This window comes from Rhinatrema bivittatum, chromosome 12 (genome assembly GCF_901001135.1).
Source record: "Rhinatrema bivittatum chromosome 12, aRhiBiv1.1, whole genome shotgun sequence".
Classification (NCBI taxonomy): Eukaryota; Metazoa; Chordata; class Amphibia; order Gymnophiona; family Rhinatrematidae; genus Rhinatrema; species Rhinatrema bivittatum.
Window position 1 is genome coordinate 67,100,814 of NC_042626.1, and position 23,306 is coordinate 67,124,119.

General features: G+C 44.0%; 2 protein-coding genes across 2 annotated transcripts in view; both read left to right on the forward strand.

Moving 5' to 3' along the window:
• Positions 1 to 125: 125 nt before the first annotated feature.
• On the forward strand, positions 126 to 13,836 carry METTL2A (methyltransferase like 2A). The gene is made up of 9 exons (XM_029574175.1): positions 126 to 2,126; positions 5,034 to 5,125; positions 5,730 to 6,097; positions 6,736 to 6,785; positions 7,350 to 7,410; positions 9,559 to 9,698; positions 10,079 to 10,185; positions 10,427 to 10,492; positions 11,165 to 13,836. The coding sequence occupies exons 1-9, from the start codon at positions 2,032 to 2,034 to the stop codon at positions 11,335 to 11,337; spliced, it is 1,152 nt and encodes a 383-aa protein (XP_029430035.1). The 5' UTR covers positions 126 to 2,031; the 3' UTR covers positions 11,338 to 13,836.
• Positions 13,837 to 17,287: 3,451 nt separating this feature from the next.
• The window catches only part of TLK2 (tousled like kinase 2), a 226,197-nt gene continuing 220,178 nt past the window's right edge, over positions 17,288 to 23,306 (forward strand). The window contains exon 1 of the mRNA XM_029572698.1: positions 17,288 to 17,990. The gene's annotated coding sequence lies outside the window, so the exon portion shown is untranslated. The remainder of the gene's footprint in view (positions 17,991 to 23,306) is intronic.

Below are 23,306 nucleotides of genomic sequence, written 5' to 3' on the forward strand. Positions count from 1 at the left end.
TTGATAACTTAGTGAATGCTATTTATGCACCTCAGTCCTCCCCTGCAGGATCGCCTGCTCATCCAGTACTGAGACCCCCACCACACACACACACACAGCTCTACCAATGCACCTCACTCCTGCCCTGCAGCATCGCCTGCTCATCCAGTACTGAGACCCCTCCCCCCCCACACAGCTCTACCAATGCACCTCACTCCTGCCCTGCAGCACTGCCTGCTGTTGCAATACTAAGATCAAAGTCTCTAATCTCCCTCAATTTGGCAGGCGCAGAAAGGGCAGCACAATTTGCCCCTTCCCAGGGAATGTGAGTGGTGGTAGAAACCAGGAAGCTGGATCCAGCTTTGTCTGCCAGTTACATATGACACCAAACTTCATCCTGCTCCCCCCAACCCCCCTCCCTATGCCCCCATGAGTGAGGAGGAGGTGGAGAGCGGCAGCAGTGTGAGCCGCATTGTCTTCCTCCTCTGCCGGCTGAGCATGACTGCTGTTTCAACTGCAAGATGCTGTACAGCCCTCTAGTTGAAAGCAACAGTAGGGCCCAATCAGCAGAAAAGATGGCCCAATGTGCTGCCAGTATTCCCCTTGCAGAGACCAGTATTGGGGGTGTGTGGGGGAAGGAAAGAATTATTTGACTGGAGGGAGAGGGAAGAGGAAGTTATTACAGAAGCTAGAGGGGGAGAGGGAAGGAATGAGTTACTAAGAATCTTCAGATCACAAGACAGAAAAATCTGCTTTTTATTTCCAGAGATAGACCAAGCATCCACACCTAACATTTGTGGGTATCACTAGTGTACAGAGTACACAGGGCTATGTATTAGACATATCACATTGCAAACATTTCACACAGGCTCTGTTTAAGCAGGAGATGAAGAAGCAGATGTTGGCATATCTACATACCTGGGAATTTTTTATTTCCAGTCACCCTGAGATTTCCATGGATTAGTGGGGGCTGGGGAGAGCAGTTTCTCCTTCCTGTCTCTCACACAAATTCTTTTGTTCTCAGACATGTGCTCACATACACATAGATGCTCTCATACATGCTCTATGCTACGTACCCATGCTCTCACCCAGACACCTGCTCTCACATTTGCTCTTTCACATATATAACACATGCCCTCTCACGTTTTCTCAGGCACACGCATAGATGCTCTCTTATACATATACATACACTTTCTTTCACCTACATACATAGATGCTCTCACACATACTCACATATGCATATGCTCTCATACACACATGCAGAGACACACCCACACATGCTATCCATCAGGCTTAGTCTCCCCTTTCTGTTGTGGCGGTGAGAGGGATGAGTTCAACAGGCAAACAGGGGCCTCTTATTTTCTTCTGCCACTGCTAGGCCTCTTCTTTCCTCCTGCCTCCAGCGGGCTGTGCTCTGTCCGTGGCCATGAAGCCTTTTTTCTTCCTCTTGCCTAGGCCTAGTGCTTGCAGGTGTGCAAACCGGGTAATTGCAAGGAGTAGCACACCGGGGGGGGGGGGGGGGGGGGTGTCAAAAAAAGAAAGAACAGGACTGCCCATGGACTCCATCCCACTGGCAACATCGGCAAGAAGAGGCCCGTGCATGATCCGACCAGGAGCAGGAGGGAGTCCATTCAGTTGCTGCTCCTTCTCCTGTGCCAGCTCTGTCGTATTCAAAATTCGCAGTTTTAGCCCTTCCTTCATGCTGATCTCTGCTGAAAATCTGTTTTTCAGTTGTCTGTGCTGTATTCCTGCTTTTCATGAGTGTGATGCTTGCATGGGGCTGTGATGAAGATTTGCTCTTTACCTTTCCCTCTGTAATCATGCTCTATGGGTATCAGTACGACTCTGAAGCAGCTGTCAGTGCTGTTCTCATGTCCCAGCTCTGGCATGACTTGGGCGCAGGTCCCAAAGCGTAGGCCGTTGCTATGGTAATCGGGGTTCTCCATGCCCCCTGCCGGCCTTTCTGCCGCTCTTCAATAAAGTTGCTCTCGGTAGCGTTAATGAGGTGCCCGCGCGCAGTGCCGCTGACGACTTCCGGCTTCCCGTTCCATCATGGCGGCGTCCTGCGGTGACAGCAGCGGGAAGAGGCCTCAGTTCGGCTCACGGCTCCTGACGGATCCGGGCTGCGTATTCCAGCACAACGCCTGGTAAGAGAGAGGGCGATAGAGTTCTTCCCTGTTCCTCATACGTATCCGAGCGAAGGAAGGGGAGAGAGGGGCCTGCCGGGCTGGGGCGGAGTGTACGGCGACTTGCAATCCAGCGGCTGGTTAGGCTTGGGGGTGTGAGTGGTTTCCTGGGCCAAATGCGGGTAGAAGCAGCACTGCTGTGGGTTAGCTCTGAGCCTCTTGCCCCTGAAGGCTCTGCGAGGTGGTGGCGCTGCCTGGGAGACGTATAACCCGAGCGAGACTACCACGCAAAAGTAGCAGCATCAGTAGCTGTCCAGCGTCAGCTTCAAAACCAGAAATATATTTATTAACATTCCTAGTATTTTGGTTCTAGCAAGCACCCTCGGCAGGCTCTTCAGTAAGGAAATCTACTCAGAAATCGTTTCGCTGAGAGTCGGGATTGGAACAGCAGAAAATGAGTCCATTGATGAAGACTTTCAGACCCATGCAGCCTTTGTTCATTTTCTCTTACATAGCAGTATAGTAACTTATGATAATGAAGAACCAAAATGACCCAAACAGTCTGCCCAGTAGAGATTTATCAGTTTTTGGCATATGCACAAATCCTTTATGTAAGCCAACACTAGCTTCCTCCCCCCCCCCCCCCCCAAGTCTTTTACCTGCCTTTCTGCTGCAATTCTGCAGATTCTGTATGAACTGTTTTCCTTTCATGCTTCTAGTGCCTGTACCAATGTTCCCTGTCATCTGTGTGCATGCATGCATAGGTCATAAAATAAATGCAAACAGTAAAATCTAACCAGAGCCCCTTCTTTTCTGTGCCAGATTATTTAAGATTGTGGAAAATTTGCATAATTTTGCATAGAAGCTTCAAACCTCTGACACTGCATGAAAGTACATTTTTATTGCAAACCATTCATATTTGTTTCTAACAATACAAATAAAAAAATGTACCATGTACAAAATAATTTATGAAGTTTGATTTATTTATTTTATTTATTTATTTCTTTTATATACCGACATTCGATCGAGATATCACATCGGTTTCCAGATAACTAAAGGAATAGGGTGGTAACAGCCCTATTTTACATTATAACATGGTAATAAATGGATATAAGAATATTTTTGACATATAAGTTGACATGTAAGTTATAAACTTTTAACTGTGAAATGTCACTTTTGTTTTGAATGGAAATAGGGCTATCATTTTTTTAATATATATTTTCTTGAGAAAATCCTTGTTAAGTGTATGAGCTTCTGTATGCTGAAAATACCCTCAGTATCAACTGTTTGTCATGCTGTTAATTAAACAGAAAAGTATGTGCACATATATTTGACACATGGTAACAAATACAAAAAGGGTTGAATTAGCACAAGTTGAAACTTGTCAGCAATAGTATAAGTCATCAAAGCTTTTATGAATTGAAATGAATGCCTCCTCTGCCAGCTGTGGGACACCAACACATCCAGGTCTTTGGAAGTGGTGTATGATTGGCCACATATGCAGGTGCAAGGTTCTTGCACCAGCATATGTGGATGAAATTATTCTACAGGGACATCACTCCATCCAAGAATTATATCAAAATCATCTTTGGTTGGATAAAGATTTAAACGTTCTTTGAGGGATCAAACATTCTGACTGTTTTCACTCTCCACTGTTAACTTCACTTCCCTGCCCTCTTCAGGATGGGAAGAAGCAGGTTTGTGGGGGGACAAGAGAAGAAGGTTCCCTGCATACTGTTTCTGAGAGGAGGAGCTGGAACAGGAGCGGAGAGCTGAAGGCAGGCATACTGCAATTTTGTTCAAAAGATTGAAACAAGAGATGTGAAAACTTCTAGGAATTTAGATTCTGTGGCATTGCTAACTATGTGGAATTTAGCACACTCAAGAAAAGGAAAATGAAATGGTGTTTCAAAAAAACACTCATGTCCAGAATTAGGCATGTGCTTAGGGTGCCAGATGCACTCCTCTTTGCCATGGGTAACTGTACCAAGGAGGAGCCTATTCCCACCATATATTTCAAAGAGACACTGCTATGCCACTCTGGAAGAGGCATGGAGAAGGAGTCTTCCTCCATTTTCTGATCTCCAGAATCCTTCTTCCCCCCCCCCCCCCCCCCCCCCCCCACTCTCCAACATTGCCTATGGGCCAAAATCTTAAATTTGGCCCTGAGAACATTGCACGCAAAGTTGTACACTGTTGCAAATAAGTACTTTTTTTGTGCACACAACCCACAAAAATACATTGGCCTGCACCTACGATAAGTTGCAGAAACCATGGAGATTAAAAAAAAAAAGTGTAAAAGTTATTTTCTGTTTTTCACAGTGTTACTACTATCTCTTTACTGCCTTTTGAGTTAAAATCCTAGATCAGGAGTGGCCAATTCTGGTCCTCGAGAGCCACAAACAGGCCTGGTTTTTTAGGATATCCATAAGGAAATATGCATGAGATAGATTTGCATGCACTGCCGCCATTGTATGCTGATCTATCTCATGCATATTCTTTGTGGCTATCCTGAAAACCAGGCCTGTTTGTGGTTCTGGAGGACCGGAATTGGCCACCTCTGGCCTGACCTAGCCCATATGGTCACTTTCTGCCATCACATTTCTATTTAGTCTGGCCATTCACATCAACTGTAGGTTGAACTGTCCAATTACTTGTGCTATTGGGCAAGTGATACTGGTTTAATGCTTGCCCTGGCAAGTAAAAAGTAACTGTAGTCAAACCACTAGTTAGCTTTATCCATAGTCATGGCATGTAATAACAGAGGACAAACATTTGGTATTATAAACTATATATTAATGAAGAAATTAATTTATTATGGATATTTTTTGACAATACATATGAGCTGGAAGCTGGTTGATTTCATCTTTACTTAAACATTCCAAACTGAAGGGCACACTTCATGATTTGCTCTTCTCTTCCTACCAGGGATAATGTGGAATGGTCTGAGGAGCAGGAAGCACTGGCCCAGCAAAAAATCAAGGAGAATGGCGAGAAGCTGATCCCTCTAGAGAAACAAGGTACTAAAGTTCAGGAGATAGGGTGTATAGAAGTCACTTCAGATTTCCATTGCTTGATAGCATGTATGTTTGCCACAGTGGTTGTGTGTCTTCATGCTCATTGAGAAGCAGTTAAGAGATTGACTGGCAGATGAAGATAGTTCTAGAGCCTTTATAGATTGTCTATTGAGGTATTGTGGAAGTTTTTAAGATTGTTCCCCCTCAAAATATTAAGAGCATCTCATTTCTTAGTAAGCATGGGAAAGAGCTGGATGCTGCTAGAAAGACTTATTGATTAAAGGAATCCACTGTTCCCATTGAACAGGAAAAGGCCTTGTACCTAAAATCTGGGGCCAGGCCAGATGGCGGAGCCTGTGCTGCAGTTGAGGATGGGCCAGATCTAGCAGCTTCAAATGGCTTCTCTTGACTCACTAGTGGCTGATTACTGCATCATCACTAATGACTAAAAAGAAGTTTGGAATTCTGGCGCTTTGATTCTCTCCTTCTCAGGTTTGGAATTAGTATTATTTTGATCTTTGTCTAGGTTAGCTGTTGCTCTTTACCTTCCACTTTTGGTAAAGATAAACTCACTAATGCTGTCGTCATTTTACTCTTTTCTTTACAGCAGAATACGAGACCAAGGCTAGTAAATACTGGAATGATTTCTACATGATCCATGAAAATGGGTTTTTCAAGGACAGGCACTGGCTTTTCACTGAATTTCCTGAACTGGCACCAAACTGGCACCAGAGGCAGTCAGAGAATGTGGTGCCACCAGCAGCAAGCCTGCAGGACAACAGCAATGGAGATGCCAGGGATTCTAAGCACCAGCCCTGTGCAGCAGATCAGGAGTTGGACACAGAGCAAAGTTCTCATCATAAGCTTCACCTTGGAGGTTCTGATCTGCACTGTGAACCAGTAAGGAAGCTTGGTGACATGAAAATCCACAATTGTGATTTTCCAGGATCCTTGGCTTCATTTCGTGTTCTAGAGGTACCCATTTAATACCTCCTGATCCATTTTAGGCAGCAATATTTTCAAACTTGCCTTTTTTCCATATTCCCATTTTTTTGCTAACCCTGGTGCTAACTCCCAAAGCAATACTTTTCATTGCTTAGCTGTCCATGCTGTTTTGCTTCTTTGGGTATCAGTACAACACCTGCATGGGGATTTTGATGGTGATCAGCACAGTAGCGCCCTGATTCATGTGAATGACTGGGGTAGAAGAAGCTTTAAAAAATTAATTTGAAAAATGAAATAAAAATAGTCTTTTTGTTGGTGTGTTCTAGTTGAATTATCAGACTCTCTGTGCTTAGTACTGATACTTAGGTGGCTGCCTTTCCTCTGGCAAAGATCGGCAATGTGAATTTATATCCTGTATTGCAGTTACAGAAGGGACTGAACCTGTGCTGGATTGTGCCTAGCAACTGCTTGTGGCTACTTTTTTGTTTTTAAGGGAGGATCTTTTATTTCCTTGAAATGCTTGGAGTATCATGCAGTGTAGCTCTGTACTCTGTTTATTTTTTTCAGTTCAGAATGGGTCTTTTTGATTTTTGAGCAGTTGCTCTGGGGCTACAAGACCTTGGGAGTGAGAAGTAGAAGTGCGATTAAATATGTTTATTCTTCAACAGGTTGGCTGTGGAGTTGGAAATACAGTCTTCCCAGTTTTACAAACCAACAAGTAAGTTTTTAACGTGATCCCAAGCACAATGTTTCCACCATGACACCCTTTGACCTATTGGATCTTGTGTTCTTACCCTAATTGAATACCTGGTCCTCTAAAATAAAGTTTGAAGTTAGAAAACACTTTTTAAAAAGAGGAAATGAGTTTCAACTGGTGGAAGTTAAGCTATTTCTACCTATCAGGAAAGTGATGAGGCACACAAGCCTGATTCACTAAGCTTTTTTCCTATATAGACACAGAATGGGAGGGGAGCTTGCACTGCCTATTCTGTAGAAGAGACTTGTGTGATCTCAAACGTTAATTCTTGGATCAGTTTTTTTGTTGGGTCAAGAAAAGGTTTCACAGCCTATTAAAACTCCAGTTTTCTCCAGCACCAATACAACCATTAAACTTCCTCATGCTGTAATAGCTTTATTAACTGCCCAGAACAGGTCACATGGATGAATTTCAGGCTCAACAAAGCCTGTCTGTGCATGATGTTTGTAGGTCAGTCGAAAGAGATTAGAAATAAGTTCCTCTTCTAGAAAGGCTTTGTAATGCTGTCCTTCTTCCACTCCACAGTGATCCAGCTCTTTTTGTGTATTGCTGTGATTTCTCCAGCACTGCTGTGGAGCTTCTCAAGGTATGTAGTGTGAGTGCATGTGTCCAGCATCATCAGCTAGAAAGGCAGAATCGTTTTAGGCCTTGGTTTTATTGCTCATTCACAGAAATCTGTCCTCATGCTCTCTAAGACCAGAGCAACATCTATGGAAATGCTCACTCCAGGGGTTGAAAGACTTTTCTGGTGTGATTGTATAATATTTCAAAATTCTGTCTTGGCTGCATAGTGCTTTTTCCATATTCTCGTTGTGTTCCTAAGCAGATGCTTTTTCTCATCTGTGGAACCCTGTCATCCCAAAGTATGGTTTGAGATGCTTCTAAAACTAATATAAAAATCAGCTTAACTTTCATTTTGTTGCATAGTTTTTCTCACTCAAACTTTGTATATAATCCATGATCACTTGTGAAATTTAAAATATCAGAAAACAGATCATTAGTGAAGGCCCATCAGCAGCTTGATTCGGTAGGCTGTGGCGTTTTAAATAGTAATAATTATTGCAACATTTCATTAAGAACAGGCCATACTGGGTCAGACCAAGGGTCCATGAAGCCCAGCATCCTGTTTCCAACAGTGGCCAAACCAGGCCACAAGAACCTGGCAATTACCCAAACACTAAGAAGATCCCATGCTACTGATGCAATTAATAGCAGTGGCTATTCCCTAAGTTTATTTGATTAATAGCCATTAATGGACTTCTCCTCCAAGAACTTATCCAAACCTTTTTTGAACCCAGCTACACTAACTGCACTAACCACATCCTCTGGCAACAAATGCCAGAGCTTTATTTTGCGTTGAGTGAAAGAATTTTCTCCGGTTAGACTTAAATGTGCTACTTGCTAACTTCATGGAATGCCCCCTAGTCCTTCTATTATTCGAAAGTGTAAATAACCGAGTCACATCTACTCATTCAAGACCTCTCATGATCTTAAAGCCCTCTATCATATCCCTCCTCAGCCGTCTCTTCTCCAAGCTGAAAAGTCCTAACCTCTTTAGTCTTTCCTCATAGGGAAACCCACCAAGATGCTGTATAAGAAATCTCATAGATGCACTAGTCCTTGCCCCAAAGAGTTTGCCTAGGCACCCACTTAGATTATAATGGGAGATTAAATAACGTGGCTAAGGCTGCAAGGAGTGTCCTTGACAGAAACAGGGTTGAGCCCTGGACTTCAGGTTCTCAGCCCATTACCCTGTCTTCAGTCCTGCTCTGTCTTGCTACTGATGGTGTTTAAAAATCAAAAAAACATTCAAAATACAAAAGGTACAGAAAAGGGTGACAAAAATGATAAAGGGGATGGAAAAGCTCCCTTATGAAGAGAGACTAAACAGATTAGGGCTCTTTAGCTTGGAAAAGAGCTGATTGAGAGGGGCTAAGATCGAGATTTCTAAAGTCATGAGTCAGGTGGACCAGGTAAATGGGGAACAGTTATTTACACATTACCACAACACTAGGACTAAGGGATACTCCATGCAACTGGTAGATTTAAAACAAATCATAGGAAGTATTTTTCACTCTGCACACAATCAAGATGTGGAATCTGTTGCCAGAGGATGTGATTGAGGCAAATAACATAGTGAGGTTCAAAAGAGGACTGGACAAGTTCCTGAAGGGAAAAATCCATAAACAGATATTAGCTAGGTAGACCTGGGAAAGCGGCGCTTATCCATAGGAGTGAGATACGAGAAATAGATAAACTGTTGCAGATCTGATGGGTACTTGTGACCTGGACAGGATGCTGGAAGCAATGGACCTTTTTCTGATCCTGCATGGCACTTCCTATGTTCTTATTTCATTTTAAATAGTGCTGCTCTTAGAATGGGACATGTTCTTCTCGCTCATCTCAGTAATATATTGTCCTTGTCTAACTTAACACTTTCAGCACTGGTTTGTTTTTACTCCTTTGGCTTGAAGGAGTTGCACTGAGTGTCTTGGAGAGCAAGTAACACTGAGGACTCTGAACCTTGACTCCCAGTTTGGGGCAAGTAACACTGGGAGCCCTGAGGAGTTGCAGGCAGTTTTCTAACTCTCAATAATGCTGTTCTTTATAGGAACCAGTGGTGTTAAAATTTGTATCGGTGGGGCAAAATGCTTAGTACAGAGGGCCTCGTGTTGGGTTCAGAAGAGGACACTCCCGAGTGGCAGCTTAATGTTTCTTTTCATTCTTTTTCCAGGGCCATGCGGCATACGATCCTTCCCGCTGCTTTGCCTTTGTCCATGACGTGTCTGAGGAGCAGTGCAATTACCCAGTACCGGAGCAGAGCCTGGATATCATCATTTTAATTTTTGTCTTGTCATCTCTTCTCCCAGACAAGTGAGCTCCCCTTCCTTCTGCTCTGTGGCTGCCAGCGCTTTTATCGAGGGGAGCGAGCCAGCAAATTTATCACCGTGGGAATGGAGAACATGTGGCGGGTGGCGAGGTGACCCTTACCTCTTTTATGCACAGGATTTCTGAGATGAACTCCAGAAATGAAATGGCACAGGTGTGAGATTTCTGCCTTTTCACGCTGCACCAAAGCAGAGTGGCAAAGGGCTGTGTCTGTTAGACTGCCACAGCATCCAAGTTCTCTGGGCCTCGAGGAAGTCAGGGAATAAGGTGGGCCCAGGCCAGAAACTTGCAGGAGCTGAGGTCAGCCTGTCCATGAGGGCTGCTGCAGTTTTGGACAACCTCTGTCATTTTCTCTCTTTCCCCAGGATGCAGAGCGCTATTAATAGAATGAGTCACCTGCTGAAACCAGGAGGGCTGATTCTCCTACGAGATTATGGACGGTATGACATGGCCCAGCTGCGGTTTAAAAAAGGTGCTTTTGTTTTTCTCTTTCCACCTCATTCCCACCCACCTTCCTCCATTCTTTTACTGGTCAACCATTTCTCAATTTGATTGGTGGGTGCTTGCCTCCTGGATGACTCACTCTTAATAGCCAGCCTGATTTCTGTTCTCTGGTGATTTACGTATATTCCTCTATGGGGGATTTCCCAGAAGTCTGACTCTGGTTTACTATGGGGCATGCAGTAGTGACCTCAATTTCTATTCCCTCACAGGTCGCTGTCTGTCTGACAACTTCTATGTGAGAGGAGATGGGACCAGAGTCTACTTTTTCACACAAGGTACTATGTTGAGCGATTTTTACTTTCTAATGCTGTATCTTTGCAGATCATCTATAAGCCAAAATTCAAATGTAGCAGTTGAAGGAATTCCAACCTTGTTGCTGTGAGCTTGATTAGGCACACATAATAACATAATAGATGACACCAGAAAAAGACCAATTGGCCCAACCAGTCTGTCCTGTTATTCCTGTCCTCACTGCTAAGGATATATCCTGGTTGCCAGCTGTGGAATCTTGACCACATGTAGGATATTGCTTCATATCCAAGAAAGATTTTGGGTTTTTTTTTTTCCTCATTGATTCTTGCTCAGCTTGGATAAATGAGCATACAAGTTCCCATAGTTAATCCAGCACCCCCACTCCACGAGTCTTACTAGCAAGCTTTGTAATAATTTAGACAGGCACCAAAACTAGCGAGGCTGCTGCCCAAACATTCAGTCTCTTAGGTTCCCATGACCTTTTTGTTGGAGCTGAAGACAAGACACAGATCTTACCTTCTTCTTTCCAAGAAAAAAACACGTTGAGCCCAATTCAATTAAAAAGAAAAGCTGGATTGAGACATAACCTGAATTTGCTGGTTGTAGGCTGCACCAGCTTCTTTGTTTAAATCTGACTTGAGTTGATAGAAGTAGAAATGAGAGCCCTCAGTAGATTTGACTGTGTTTCCCCCTAGATGAGTTGGACCGGCTCTTCACTGCTGCCGGGCTACAGAAGGTGCAGAACCTGGTTGATCGCCGCCTGCAGGTGAACCGTGGCAAGCAGCTGACCATGTACCGTGTGTGGATCCAGTGCAAGTACCGCAGGCCCTTTCTTTCTGGGCAGGAGATGAATGGGCACGTTCACTAGGAGGAGAGGGGTTGCCTGGCCACCAGCACAGCAGCATCGGGCTTGAAAATGGAAGAGCAGGTTAGCCCGAGATTGTTCAGCCACCAAAAAAAATGGTCACCAGAGCCAGTAAAGTTGCGTGGGCAGTGATGCAGCCAGAAGCCCTAGAAGAAAACCTCTTTGTTGTATACATCGATAAAAGTATAAATAGCAGGCAGTCGTGCTTACAGCCTCTAGCAATTGGAAATCTGTAAGCTGTTCCTCTGAGCCTCGGATGAAACATGACTGCAAAGCATCACAAATTTTCTTGCCTGAAGATGATGGATCCGATTGGCTGATGGGAGTGTGTGTGTGATGATGATGATTTGTGACAACATAGCCAAAATGGACTGGTCGGGTCCAGTGAGTGTGAGGTCATTTGTTATGCAAACAGGGATTTTGAGGAACTGCTTAACATTTTCTATCCTGCATGCTTCTGCGGTATTGCATAGTAATCGGAGGTACCGTTTTGGACCATTCTCCCCTTCAGGGTGCATTTGGCCTTGGGGTTCTCCCAGCATCCAGAAAACCCAGGAGTGTGTTAACTACTCCATTTTTTGACATCTTATAAAAAAAAATTTTGCTTCTAGAATCTATAAATTAAAAATAAAACAACTTATACTACTACTTACTGCATTTTCAACTGTTTTCAGTTGAAATTTTAAATAATTTGAAAATCACCTGGACAGAGATGATAGGTTTGCTTAAGCTAACAGGGAAGTGAATTTTGGGAAGTTGTTTCACTAATGAAAGGATCTTGAGATTCCAGCAAGCACTAAAAAAGATTTTTCTGAAACTTATTTTAGGGCAAATTGTGCCATTTATTTTTCTGGTCACAGTTAAAAGCTTGAAAATAGTGTGTGTCTCGTACGACACATTCCTGGTACACAGCTAGTGTTAACTGTTGTCTATTGTAGCATCTTCACGCTTGGTGCTTCACCATGAAAGTGAGATTGCAAGGTGGTCTTCGTTAAACTCTGCCTGAAGTTTTAAATGTATTCAAGTCAGTCTGTACGTTTCATATTCTTGTTGCTGAAGAAAATTTTTAAAGAAGGACTATATTTAAAGCTTGGCCTTTGGAGTGTTTCCGCAGGCCTCTGGTTCGGTCATCAGTGGGTTTTCCAAACCTGTCTTTGTGGATCTTGTGGCAGCTTTTGTCATTTACAGTGCAGTACAAAATCTTAAGGCCAGAGAAGTCAGCAAAAGAACTACCCTTGTTACCACTGGAAATGATTCACACTGCTCACTGTAAAACTTGTGCAGTTGGAAGGTAGATGAATAATTTGATAACACAAATGAGACTTCTGGTCTTAGCGGTATATGATGCCATATTTTGGATGTCTTTTTATTTGAAATTGTTCTAGCCTGCATTTCTCTAGCTGGTTTGAGTCTCTAGGAGACTCGCCCCTAATTCTTTGTGGGTTGCATTGATTCCCAGTCACATGGAGGGTCAAATGTTAAAGTCCTTGCAATGATTTTCAAGACATTACATTCTCAGGCCTTACTGGAGATCTCTACTCCAAACCATCTTACGTTCATATGGTAAGAACTTCTTAGAATTACCGTCTTTAAGGATGATGTGTGTCTGCGAAACTAGGGCAAGAGTGATCTCTGTAGCAGGACCTACATGGTGGCATGCACTCCCTGAGAAGCTGAGGGACTGCAACAGATCTTTAAATCCTTCAGAAAAAAGGTAAAGGCACATTTTATTTATGGAGGCTTTTAGGCCGTGCTCAGAAACAATGCAACATTTGTTGTGTAGAAGATATCTATTGTAAGAATGCTAGAGTATACAAGTAAGAGCAGGGCTCTAATATTGTCCATCAGATTACTGTAGCCATGCTATGGTATAAATGATATAACAAAAACAAACATCTTTTGTTTTAAATGTTTTTTATTTTGTATATTTTCAGCTTATGCATGATTGTAACTCGCTCAGGATATTAGGCAAGTCTTAAATATTTTAAATAAATACAAACTTGTCATCCCACTCACTTCAAGTCAGATTTAAGGGTTGAATATAAGTTCCATGCAGCTGTTTACTTAGCTTTTAGCAGATGTGAGGGCTTAGTTTTTTTGTTTATCCTGTGGACAAAACTTGCACTATTTCAAAATTGTATTATTCATGTAAAGTTTTAAGTACAAGTTTATTTTTTTTCTACTTTCAAAGTTATGGAAATTGAGGATGTTTAGTGCTAAGCTCAGGGGGGGGGGGGGGGGTTTACAAATGCCTATCTCTCTAAATCTGTTGTAGAAACCTTCCATGTCTCCAAGTTTTTACATTGTACAATAAGACAGTCTTTTAAGCTGTATTAAAATACTCTTTCCTTTTACAAAGAAATATAATCTTGTAGAAAAGGTTTTTATTTATTTAAAAATGTCTGCTTGCATTGGTGAAATCTGTGTGTATGTAGAGTCATTGCTAAGTTGTGTGACCATATTGCAATAATTATATTATGTAATAAAACATTTTACACTTTTTTTTTTTTTTTTTTAAAGCTGCCTTTTATTCCTGCTTATCATGAGTAGTTTTCAAGCAGAATCAGTGGTCCTACTTACCCTTCACACACCTCATATTTTCTAGGGTGAGAAAGAGGCCTGGCACTTTTAGCAAGACCATATCAAGGCTGAGTTCTAAGGTTTTTGTTTTTTCTTGTTCTTTTATTAAATAAAACTTGTATGCCTTTGCTGTAGGAGCCTGCCACCTGCTCCTTTTGTCTCTTGCTGAAGCAGGAGTAGGGGTAGCGGCCTGACCTCCAGCAAGTATGGTAGCTCCCCCCTCTTAAACTTTGATTCAGGATAGTGGTGTGATGACTCATGAGGAGCTTTCCAATGACTTTGCATGGGGAATAAGCAAATTGGAATCAGAAGACATCTTAATGACAAGCTGAAGAATCTGCTTGGAGATACCCTTAACTATTTTTAGGAAAAAAGCATTCCCTCCTGTAGGCAGAGTGGGGTGTGTGTGACCTTTCCTGGTTTGATTATCTTGGAAGCTGGCACTCTTGGTAATAAATAAGTAGAAAGATGACTAACTTTAGTTGGTTGGTTGGTTCTCAGAATACTTGTGATGAATGTAGTTTTGGATAGGATAGAGCATTGTTTCCCCCCATACCTCCCCTACCATCTCACCTACCCAGTTGCATTTTCTGGCTTACCTCAATGCATATCTATGAGATAGAAACAGTGGGCTAGGACTCCTGTATGTGCATATGCCATGCATATTCATAAAAACCAGACCTGCTGGGAGACTCGTGCCGTCCTCTTCAGCTCCACCTCTGCTTCAGCTTTGGACTGGGCTCCTAGCACCATGCGCTTTCAGTTAGTGTTTGTTTGGATTCCTCCACCCCCATTTATAAGCCTCTTTCCTCTCTAGCTTACTTAGTGCAGTGACAGTCCTCAGCAAGGTAACACAGACTGTGACTCCGGCTGGAAGCCTGGACCGTTACAGCTTGAGTCTCTCCCTTGTTTGGTAATACCTGGGGCTCCTTCTCTGGCACTGAGCTATAAATGACCTAGTACAGACGTTTTTACTAGTGGTGGGCTTTCGGTCTAGGGTAGTTCCCTTATCTGTAATCTAAGTTTCTAAAATAATTATCAATACAAAGCATGTCAACGACAGGAAAAGATTATTCTCTGAAGCGCCTTAATTCTAAAAAAAAAAAAAAATCCTGAGCCTGTAACTGGCTGAGTATCTGTAAACTTGGATTCAGAAAAGGCCGTAACACAGAGAACCTCCTGTTAGCTATCACTGACACCATACTCATCGGTCTAGACCAAGGTAACTCGTTCCTTCTTGCTTTACTAGATATATCGGCAGCCTTCGACACTGTCAACCATCAAATCCTTCTTACCCGCTTGGCAGAGATAGGCATTGCCGATACAGTTCTAGACTGGTTTACCTCCTACCTCACTAACAGAGAATACCTGATAAAACTCGATAACTTTGAATCTGCTCACGTTCCCCTCAAGCAAGGCGTCCCCAGGGCTCTTCGCTTTCCTCCACCCTTTTCAATGTCTACCTCCTCAAACTCTGCAACCTGCTCTCTGACCTAGGTCTGGACTTTTTCTTATATGCTGACTATGTGCAAATTCTCATCCCTATTCAAAAAACCCTCCATGAAACCATCCTCCTCTGGGAATCCTGCCTAGTCGCTATCAACTCCCTATTAACCAATCTCCACCTTGCACTTAATACTACCAAAACTGAGTTACTCTTCATATCCAAGCAACCTCTACATGCCTCCCTCCTCACCCACGCCCTACCCCCCTCTAAGAGACCTGGGAGTCACCCTTGACCAACACCTCAGCTTCAAACCACACATCAAGTCCCTGCTCAAAGCAGGCTTCTACAAACTCCAGATCCTTAAAAAACTCAAGCCTCTACTCCACACACAAGACTTCCGTCTAGTCCTACAGTCCACAATATTTTCCAAAGTGGACTATTGCAATGCCCTATTGCTAGGTCTCCCACAAACCACTACAAACATTACAAAACGCCATGGCAAGAATCCTTACTAACACACGCAAAAGAGAGCATATTACCCCCATCCTTGCACAACTGCATTGGCTGCCCATCCATTTCCGCTCTTAATACAAAACCCTTACCATACTACACAACACTCTCTACAAAAGTAACCCCGCCTGGCTCAAAAAAATGCCCCACTTTCATACTGCCCATCGCCACACAAGATCCTCCCATACAGGCGCCCTACACACGCCCCCCTTAAAAACAGCACATCTCTCCACCACCAGGGAAAGAGCCTTCACCATCGCAGGCCCTGCCCTCTGGAACTCCCTCCCGACACATCTCCGCCTTGAACCCTCCCTGACCAACTTCAAAAAAGGCATCAAGATCTGGCTCTTCAGACAGGCCTACCCTGAAACCAACCCCCGTAAACTTTCCCCTTGAAGTATTCCCCTTGAAGTATCCTCCCCCCTCCCACCACATTCCACCCTCCCCCCCACCGCATCCCATTGCATGCCCACCTGGAATTATCGTTCCCATGCCGCCTATTAGACTGCTCCTCACGCAATCTGTTGTAAATAAGTTACTATGTATAGAATTTAGAAGTAAATAAGTGTCTATGTATAGAATTCAGAATGTAAGTAAATTAATATGTATAACCCCCCCCTTAGTTATCACACCCCCGCAGCCCCCTTGCTGTAAACATCTCCACCATACCTATGGCTACGTTCCTTTACTTTTCACAGCTTCTTTACCTTCCTCCCCTTTCCTTTCCCCCCACACCCACCCCGTATTTTCTAGCCTGCTCCCACACCCGCGCCCTGTTTTTTGTAACTTTCCTCCTTTCGCAAGTTTTACTGTAAACCGGCGTGATGTGCCCGCATGAACACCGGTATATAAAAGCTGTTAAATAAAAAAAATAAAAAAATAAATAAACATTCAGTTGCTAGGAAAAACAATCCCCCCCGCCCTTCCCTCCGATTTCTGGGCCAGTGCGGTCTGTATAAATGACCGTCCTCAGTTGAAAGCTTAAGAGACTGCAGTTGGATCTTAGCCCAAAAAGACCTCTCCCCCCTGGCTAAAACTGCACTTTTGGACTATGCCAACATTTTCAGGTCCAGAGCCTCGGGCAAAAGCCACTATAAGATCCACTCGTCCCCTGCCACCTCAAAAAAGAAAAAAACTTGATGGCAAAAAAGTTTTAAACGGGGGCTGGGACCACGCCCTACAATCAGTGCCCTGTCCAGGCTTGAGCTCCGCCCGCCGCGCAGAGATGAATGGGAAGGGAGAGGAGGAGCCTCCCTGTCCTCTCTCCTGATTGGCCGGCGTCGCGAAGCCGAACGTTCCTCCTCCTGCTCCCTCCCCCGCTTCCACCTTCCCCTCTCCACCTTTTACTCTCAGCCACCTCCCTTCCTCCCCCTCCCCCCACCTCCGCCCATGGAGGAAAAAGAGGGGGGAGGGAGGCCGCGTGCAAATCTCGCGAGAGCACAAGCGCGGTTTCACTATTGTGTTTACACTAATTCTCACACGATTTCCTCCCCCCTCCCCCCCAGTAATCCGAACCGAACCGATCCGGATTAAGGGCGTGCGGAAGGTTCCAGAAGCCCCGCGAGCGGCAATCCCCTCCCCCCTCTCACCTCAGAAATTTTCTTTTATTATTTTCGAATAATAATAATTTTATTATTCAGTGGGCGGAAAAATATATATTTATATATTCTGAGGAAAAATTGTTTTGGTTGTTTTAATTCTTTGTGAGGGAAGTTCTTATTTTATTTTGTTTTTTCCGTCGGCTCCGGTCCGGTTCGAGTCCCGGTCCTGCCCCCCCTCCCCCTCCCTCCCTTCGGTGATGACCGCGACCGCCGCCTGCAGCTCCCCCGGAGGCCCCGCGCTCTGAGGCGGCCACCCCCCTCCCTCCCCCCTTCCGAGCCCGGGGGTGCAGGGGGGGGCCCCGGGAGGAAGGGGGCGGGGGAGGGGGGAGGAAGGTCACACACACAGCGTGCGCCGGGCCTCCCCCGCCCTCGGCTCCCAGCGGCGGGTGCCGCCTAGGAAAGGCCGGGGCTTTGCGGCCTAGTCAGCGGTGCTGGTGCTGTTCCCGCCTGCGGCCAACCGAGGCCTCCCCCGGCGGAGAGCGGGGACCGGGAGAGCCGGACTGCAGCCGGGCAGGCAGGTAAGGGCCTAGGGGTCCAGGCGGGAGGGGGTTCGGCGGCGGGCACAGAAAGGCGCCGCTAGAGGAGAGCATTGGGCCCTTTACACTGGGCCCTGCACATGTCCCCAGAGGGGTCCTCAAAGCGGCCTATGCAGTGGCTCCCTGCTCTCGCGGCCCTGGGGGGTAGTGGTGGGGGAGTTCTGCTTTTCACCGCGTCTTTATTATGCATGCTTTGGAGTTTCTAAATATTTTTCTCCCTCCCTGCCTCATTGCACGGACTTATTTATTTTCTGTGGGGTGCATGTAGCCTGGGATGTAAGATGGGTATGGGAATGAGGCTTTTGTATGGGCAGTCAATGGTAAAGTAAGATGAGGGAGCGGTGAGCCTCTTGTATCTGTGGGGTGGGAGTGGAGAGGAGAAGCATATAAGATGAGGGGTGATGGCGAGGCTCCTGTGGCAGGCTGTCAGGGGTAGTATAAGATGAGGGGTGATGGCGAGGCTCCTGTGGCGGGCTGTCAGGGGTAGTATAAGATGAGGGGTGATGGCGAGGCTCCTGTGGCAGGCTGTCAGGGGTAGTAAAAGATGAGGGGTGATGGCGAGGCTCCTGTGGCGGGCTGTCAGGGGTAGTATAAGCTGAGGGGTGACGGCGAGGCTCCTGTGGTGGGCTGTCAGGGGTAGTATAAGCTGAGGGGTGATGGCGAGGCTCCTGTGGCGGGCTGTCAGGGGTAGTATAAGCTGAGGGGTGACGGCGAGGCTCCTGTGGTGGGCTGTCAGGGGTAGTATAAGCTGAGGGGTGACGGCGAGGCTCCTGTGGTGGGCTGTCAGGGGTAGTATAAGATGAGGGGTGATGACGAGGCTTCTGTGGCGGGCTGTCAGGGGTAGTATAAGATGAGGGGTGATGACGAGGCTTCTGTGGCGGGCTGTCAGGGGTAGTATAAGCTGAGGGGTGACGGCGAGGCTCCTGTGGTGGGCTGTCAGGGGTAGTATAAGATGAGGGGTGATGACGAGGCTTCTGTGGCTGGCTATTGGGGCTCCTGTGGTGGGCTGTCAGGGGTGGTATAAGATGAGGGGTGATGGCGAGGCTCCTGTGGCTGGCTATTGGGGCTCCTGTGGTGGGCTGTCAGGGGTAGTAAAAGATGAGGGGTGATGGCGAGGCTCCTGTGGTGGGCTGTCAGGGGTAGTATAAGCTGAGGGGTGACGGCGAGGCTCCTGTGGTGGGCTGTCAGGGGTAGTATAAGATGAGGAGTGATGACAAGGCTTCTGTGGCTGGCTATTGGGGCTCCTGTGGTGGGCTGTCAGGGGTAGTAAAAGATGAGGGGTGATGGCGAGGCTCCTGTGGCAGGCTGTCAGGGGTAGTATAAGCTGAGGGGTGACGGCGAGGCTCCTGTGGTGGGCTGTCAGGGGTAGTATAAGATGAGGGGTGATGACGAGGCTTCTGTGGCTGGCTATTGGGGCTCCTGTGGTGGGCTGTCAGGGGTGGTATAAGATGAGGGGACATCTAGAGAGGAACTGATATACCATAATCAATAATCAACAAATATCAACACAAAGTTGTCAATGACCATCATATCTGGGCAAAATGTGTGAAGTAAGTGCACGTGATTCAGTGTGCCATGCACATCCGATTGGTGCCACAATATTTAATCATAGGTCATTTTTAATTTTTTAAGTGATGAATTCAAAGTTCATGTGTAAACAATTTCGCATCTTTTACCACATCATAGGAATTATCCACAATTTTCATCCACAGTATTTATGGGTAATGGGACACGGTCCGTGTTTTGGAAAGGGGGATTCCTTCTTCATGGGAATTTTTGATGGTCCGGTGCTCTTCTGGCTTTATGAATTCAACTTGTAAAGAGTCTGGGCTTTTTGATTGTCCGGTGCTCTTCTGGCTTTATGAATTCAACTTGTAAAGAGTCGGGGCTTTTTGATGGTCTGGTGGTCTTCCGGCTTTATGAATTCAACTTGAAAATTGTGGATAATTCCTATGATGTGGTAAAAGACCCGAAATTTTTTTCACATGAACTTTGAAGTTGCATCACTTAAAAAATTAAAAATGACCGATGATTAAATATTGTGGCACCAATCGGATGTGCATGGCACACTGAATCATGTATACTTACTTCACACATTTTGCCCAGATATGATGGTCATTGACAACTTTGTGTTGATATTTGTTGATTATTGATTATGGTATGTCAGTTCTTCTCTAGATGATTGTAATCCTACTGCGACCATAGTGAGAATTTTGACAAAGTGTGACACTATTCTGTTGGTGATAAGATGAGGGGTGACAGCGAGGTTCCTGTGGCAGGCTGTCGGGGGGTAGTATAAGGTGGGTGACGGTGAGGCTCCTGTGGCGGGTTGTTGGGGGTAGTATAAGATGAGGTGTGACAGCGAGGCTTCTGTATGAGGTAGTGTTGGATTGGATATAAGACAGAGGCTGCTTAGCAATAGTGATCATAATGCAGTCAGATTTCACATAATCATTGGCAGGAGGACATTAAGTAAAGCTACTGCAGGAGCATGTAATTTTTTTAAAAGGGAGACTGATAGAATGAAGAAATTAGAAACTAAAGGGAATAGTTGCTATGGTTAAAAGTTGGTATGAGGCATGGACATTGTTTAAAAATACCATCTTGGAAGCCCAGATAAAATGTATTCTATGCATTAAAAAGGCTGAAGGAAGATTAAGTGGCTGTCAGCATGGTTTAATGTTGAGGTGAAAGAAGCAATTAAAGCCAAAAGGGCATCATTCAAAAAATGGAAAGCAGACCCACATCAGGAAAAAGGATAAGGAATGGCAAGTTAGATATAAGGCAGACCAAGAAACAATTTGATGACATTGCCTTAGAGACAAAAACTAGTATTTATTTTATTTATTTGTTTTTTATATACCAACATTCAACATATGTCATCACATTGGTTTACATATAACAAATTGAAGAAGAAAAGGTTACATTGTAATAAATAGTAATATAATAATAGTAGAATCTATTTCAAGTACACTCGAAGCAAAAAGCCTGTCATTAGATGACCAAGGGTAAAAGGGATGCTCAGTGAGGACAAGAAAATATCAGAAAAACTGAATGAATTCTTTGCCTCTGTCTTTACTGAGGAGGATGCTGGGGATGTACTCACACCAAAAACATTCTTCCATGGCAAAGATCCTGAGCAACTAAAACATTTCAATGATAACAGAAGATGTAATAGATACCTCGTACCTCCAAGAGACCTACCTGCCCAGCCCTCCAAGGAGCACTCCATGCCCAATCTATCAAATCTTTTAAACTCTCCTCTACTATTAACAGAGCCTTTTCTCTTGCCGGCCCCACCATATGGAACTCACTGCCCCATGATATTCATATAGAGACTTATACCCCCACTTTCAAAAAGAAACTTAAAACATGGCTCTTTCAGCAAGCCTACTCCATCTCACCCCCTATTACATAAAACCCCCCTATGAATGTGATACTGATATTTTGGTATGAACGCCTTTATATCTGCTGATTTTGTACGGTGCACTATCATGTATATAGTTATAGTTATAGTTCTATTACATAGCATCTACCCATTGATGCTTGTTACATGTAAGGGCTCCTCCCAAAAATTATTTATATGTTTCCAAGTTCACCATGTTATCTGTTATATGTAAGGGCACTGCCCAAAAGTTTGTTCACTGTGAACTGATGCGATGTGCGAACGGACATCGGTATAAAAGAGATGTTAAATAAATAAAATAAATAAATAAAGAGTAACAAATCATGAGGACCAGATGGTATTCACTTCAGAGTTTTGAAAGAACTCAAACATGAAATTGCTGACCTTACAATCTGTAACCTATCATTTAAAAAGCTAAAATAAACTGAAGACTGGAGAGTGGCCAGTATAACACCAATTTTTGAAAAGGTTTCTGGGGTGGGCTTGAAACCTTAGACTGGTTATCTGATGTTGGTGCTGGGCAAAATGGTAGAAGCTGTTTTAAAAAATAAAATTGTCCATATAGACAGACATGGCTTACTTAATATGGAAGAATCAACGTTTTTAACAAGGGGAAGTCTTGCCATGCAAATCTTTTAGATATTTTTGAAGGTGTAAATAAACATATAGGTAAAGATGAGCCAGTTGATATAGTATATTTGGATTTCAGAAGGCATTCGATAAAGTCCCCTATGAAAGACAACTCAGGAAATCAAAAATTCATGAGAGAGGCTGACAGGTACAGCTGCAAAGGTTAAGTGTTCAATAGGCTTGGACATTGTTTAAAAATACAATCCTAGAGGTGTAGTCCATATGTATTCCACACATTAAGAAAGGTAGAAAGAAGGCAAAACGATTACCGTCATGGTTAAAAGCTGAGGTGAAAGAGGCTATTTTAGCCAAAAAAAATTCTTCAAAAATTGGAAGAAGGATCCATCTGAAGAAAATAGGATAAAACATAAGCATTGTCAAGTTAAGTGTAAAACATTGATAAGACAGGCGAATAGAGAATTTGAAATGAAGTTGGCAATAGAGGCAAAAACTCATAATAAAAACTTTTAAAAATATATCCAAAGCAAGAAACCTGTGAGGGAGTCGGTTGGACCGTTAGATGACTGAGGGGTTAAAGGGGCTCTTAGGGAAGATAAGGCCATTGCAGAAAGACTAAATTAATTCTTTGCTTCCTTGTTTACTAATGAGGATTTTATTTATTTATTTATTTTTAGATTTTTATATACCGGTGTTCCTATATGAAATAAAGATCACATCGGTTTACATTGAAACAGAACATGAAAATTGCCAAAAGGCATTACATAGAACAAGGTTATGAAACTTGGAACAGTGTACATAAGTTCAAAATTTAACAATAACGTTGTAACATTGAATGTTGGGATGTTGGGGAGATACCAGTTCTGGAGATGGTTTTCAGCGGTGATGAGTCAGACGAACTGAATGAAATCACTGTGAGCTTGGAAGATGTAGTAGGCCAGATTGATAAACTAAAGAGTAGCAAATCACCTGGACTGGATGGTATGCATCCTAGGGTACTGAAGGAACTCAAAAACGAAATTTCTGATCTATTAGTTAAAATTTGTAACCTATCATTAAAATCATCCATTGTACCTGAAGACTAGAGGGTGGCCAATGTAACCCCAATATTTAAAAATGGCTCCAGGGGCGATCCGGGTAACTATAGACCAGTGAGCCTAACTTCAGTGCCGGGAAAAATAGTGGAAACTATTCTCAAGATCAAAATCGTAGAGCATATAGAAAGACATGGTTTAATGGAACACAGTCAACATGGATTTACCCAAGGGAAGTCTTGCCTAACAAATCTGCTTCATTTTTTTGAA

Excerpts from the sequence above, each read along its gene's own strand:
- METTL2A (XM_029574175.1), top strand. The coding sequence starts at position 2,032 with ATGGCGGCGTCCTGCGGTGACAGCAGCGGGAAGAGGCCTCAGTTCGGC. Across the intron at positions 6,098-6,735 it reads CTTCATTTCGTGTTCTAGAG|GTTGGCTGTGGAGTTGGAAA; the intron begins GTACCCATTTAA and ends ATTCTTCAACAG. Across the intron at positions 10,186-10,426 it reads CCAGCTGCGGTTTAAAAAAG|GTCGCTGTCTGTCTGACAAC; the intron begins GTGCTTTTGTTT and ends ATTCCCTCACAG.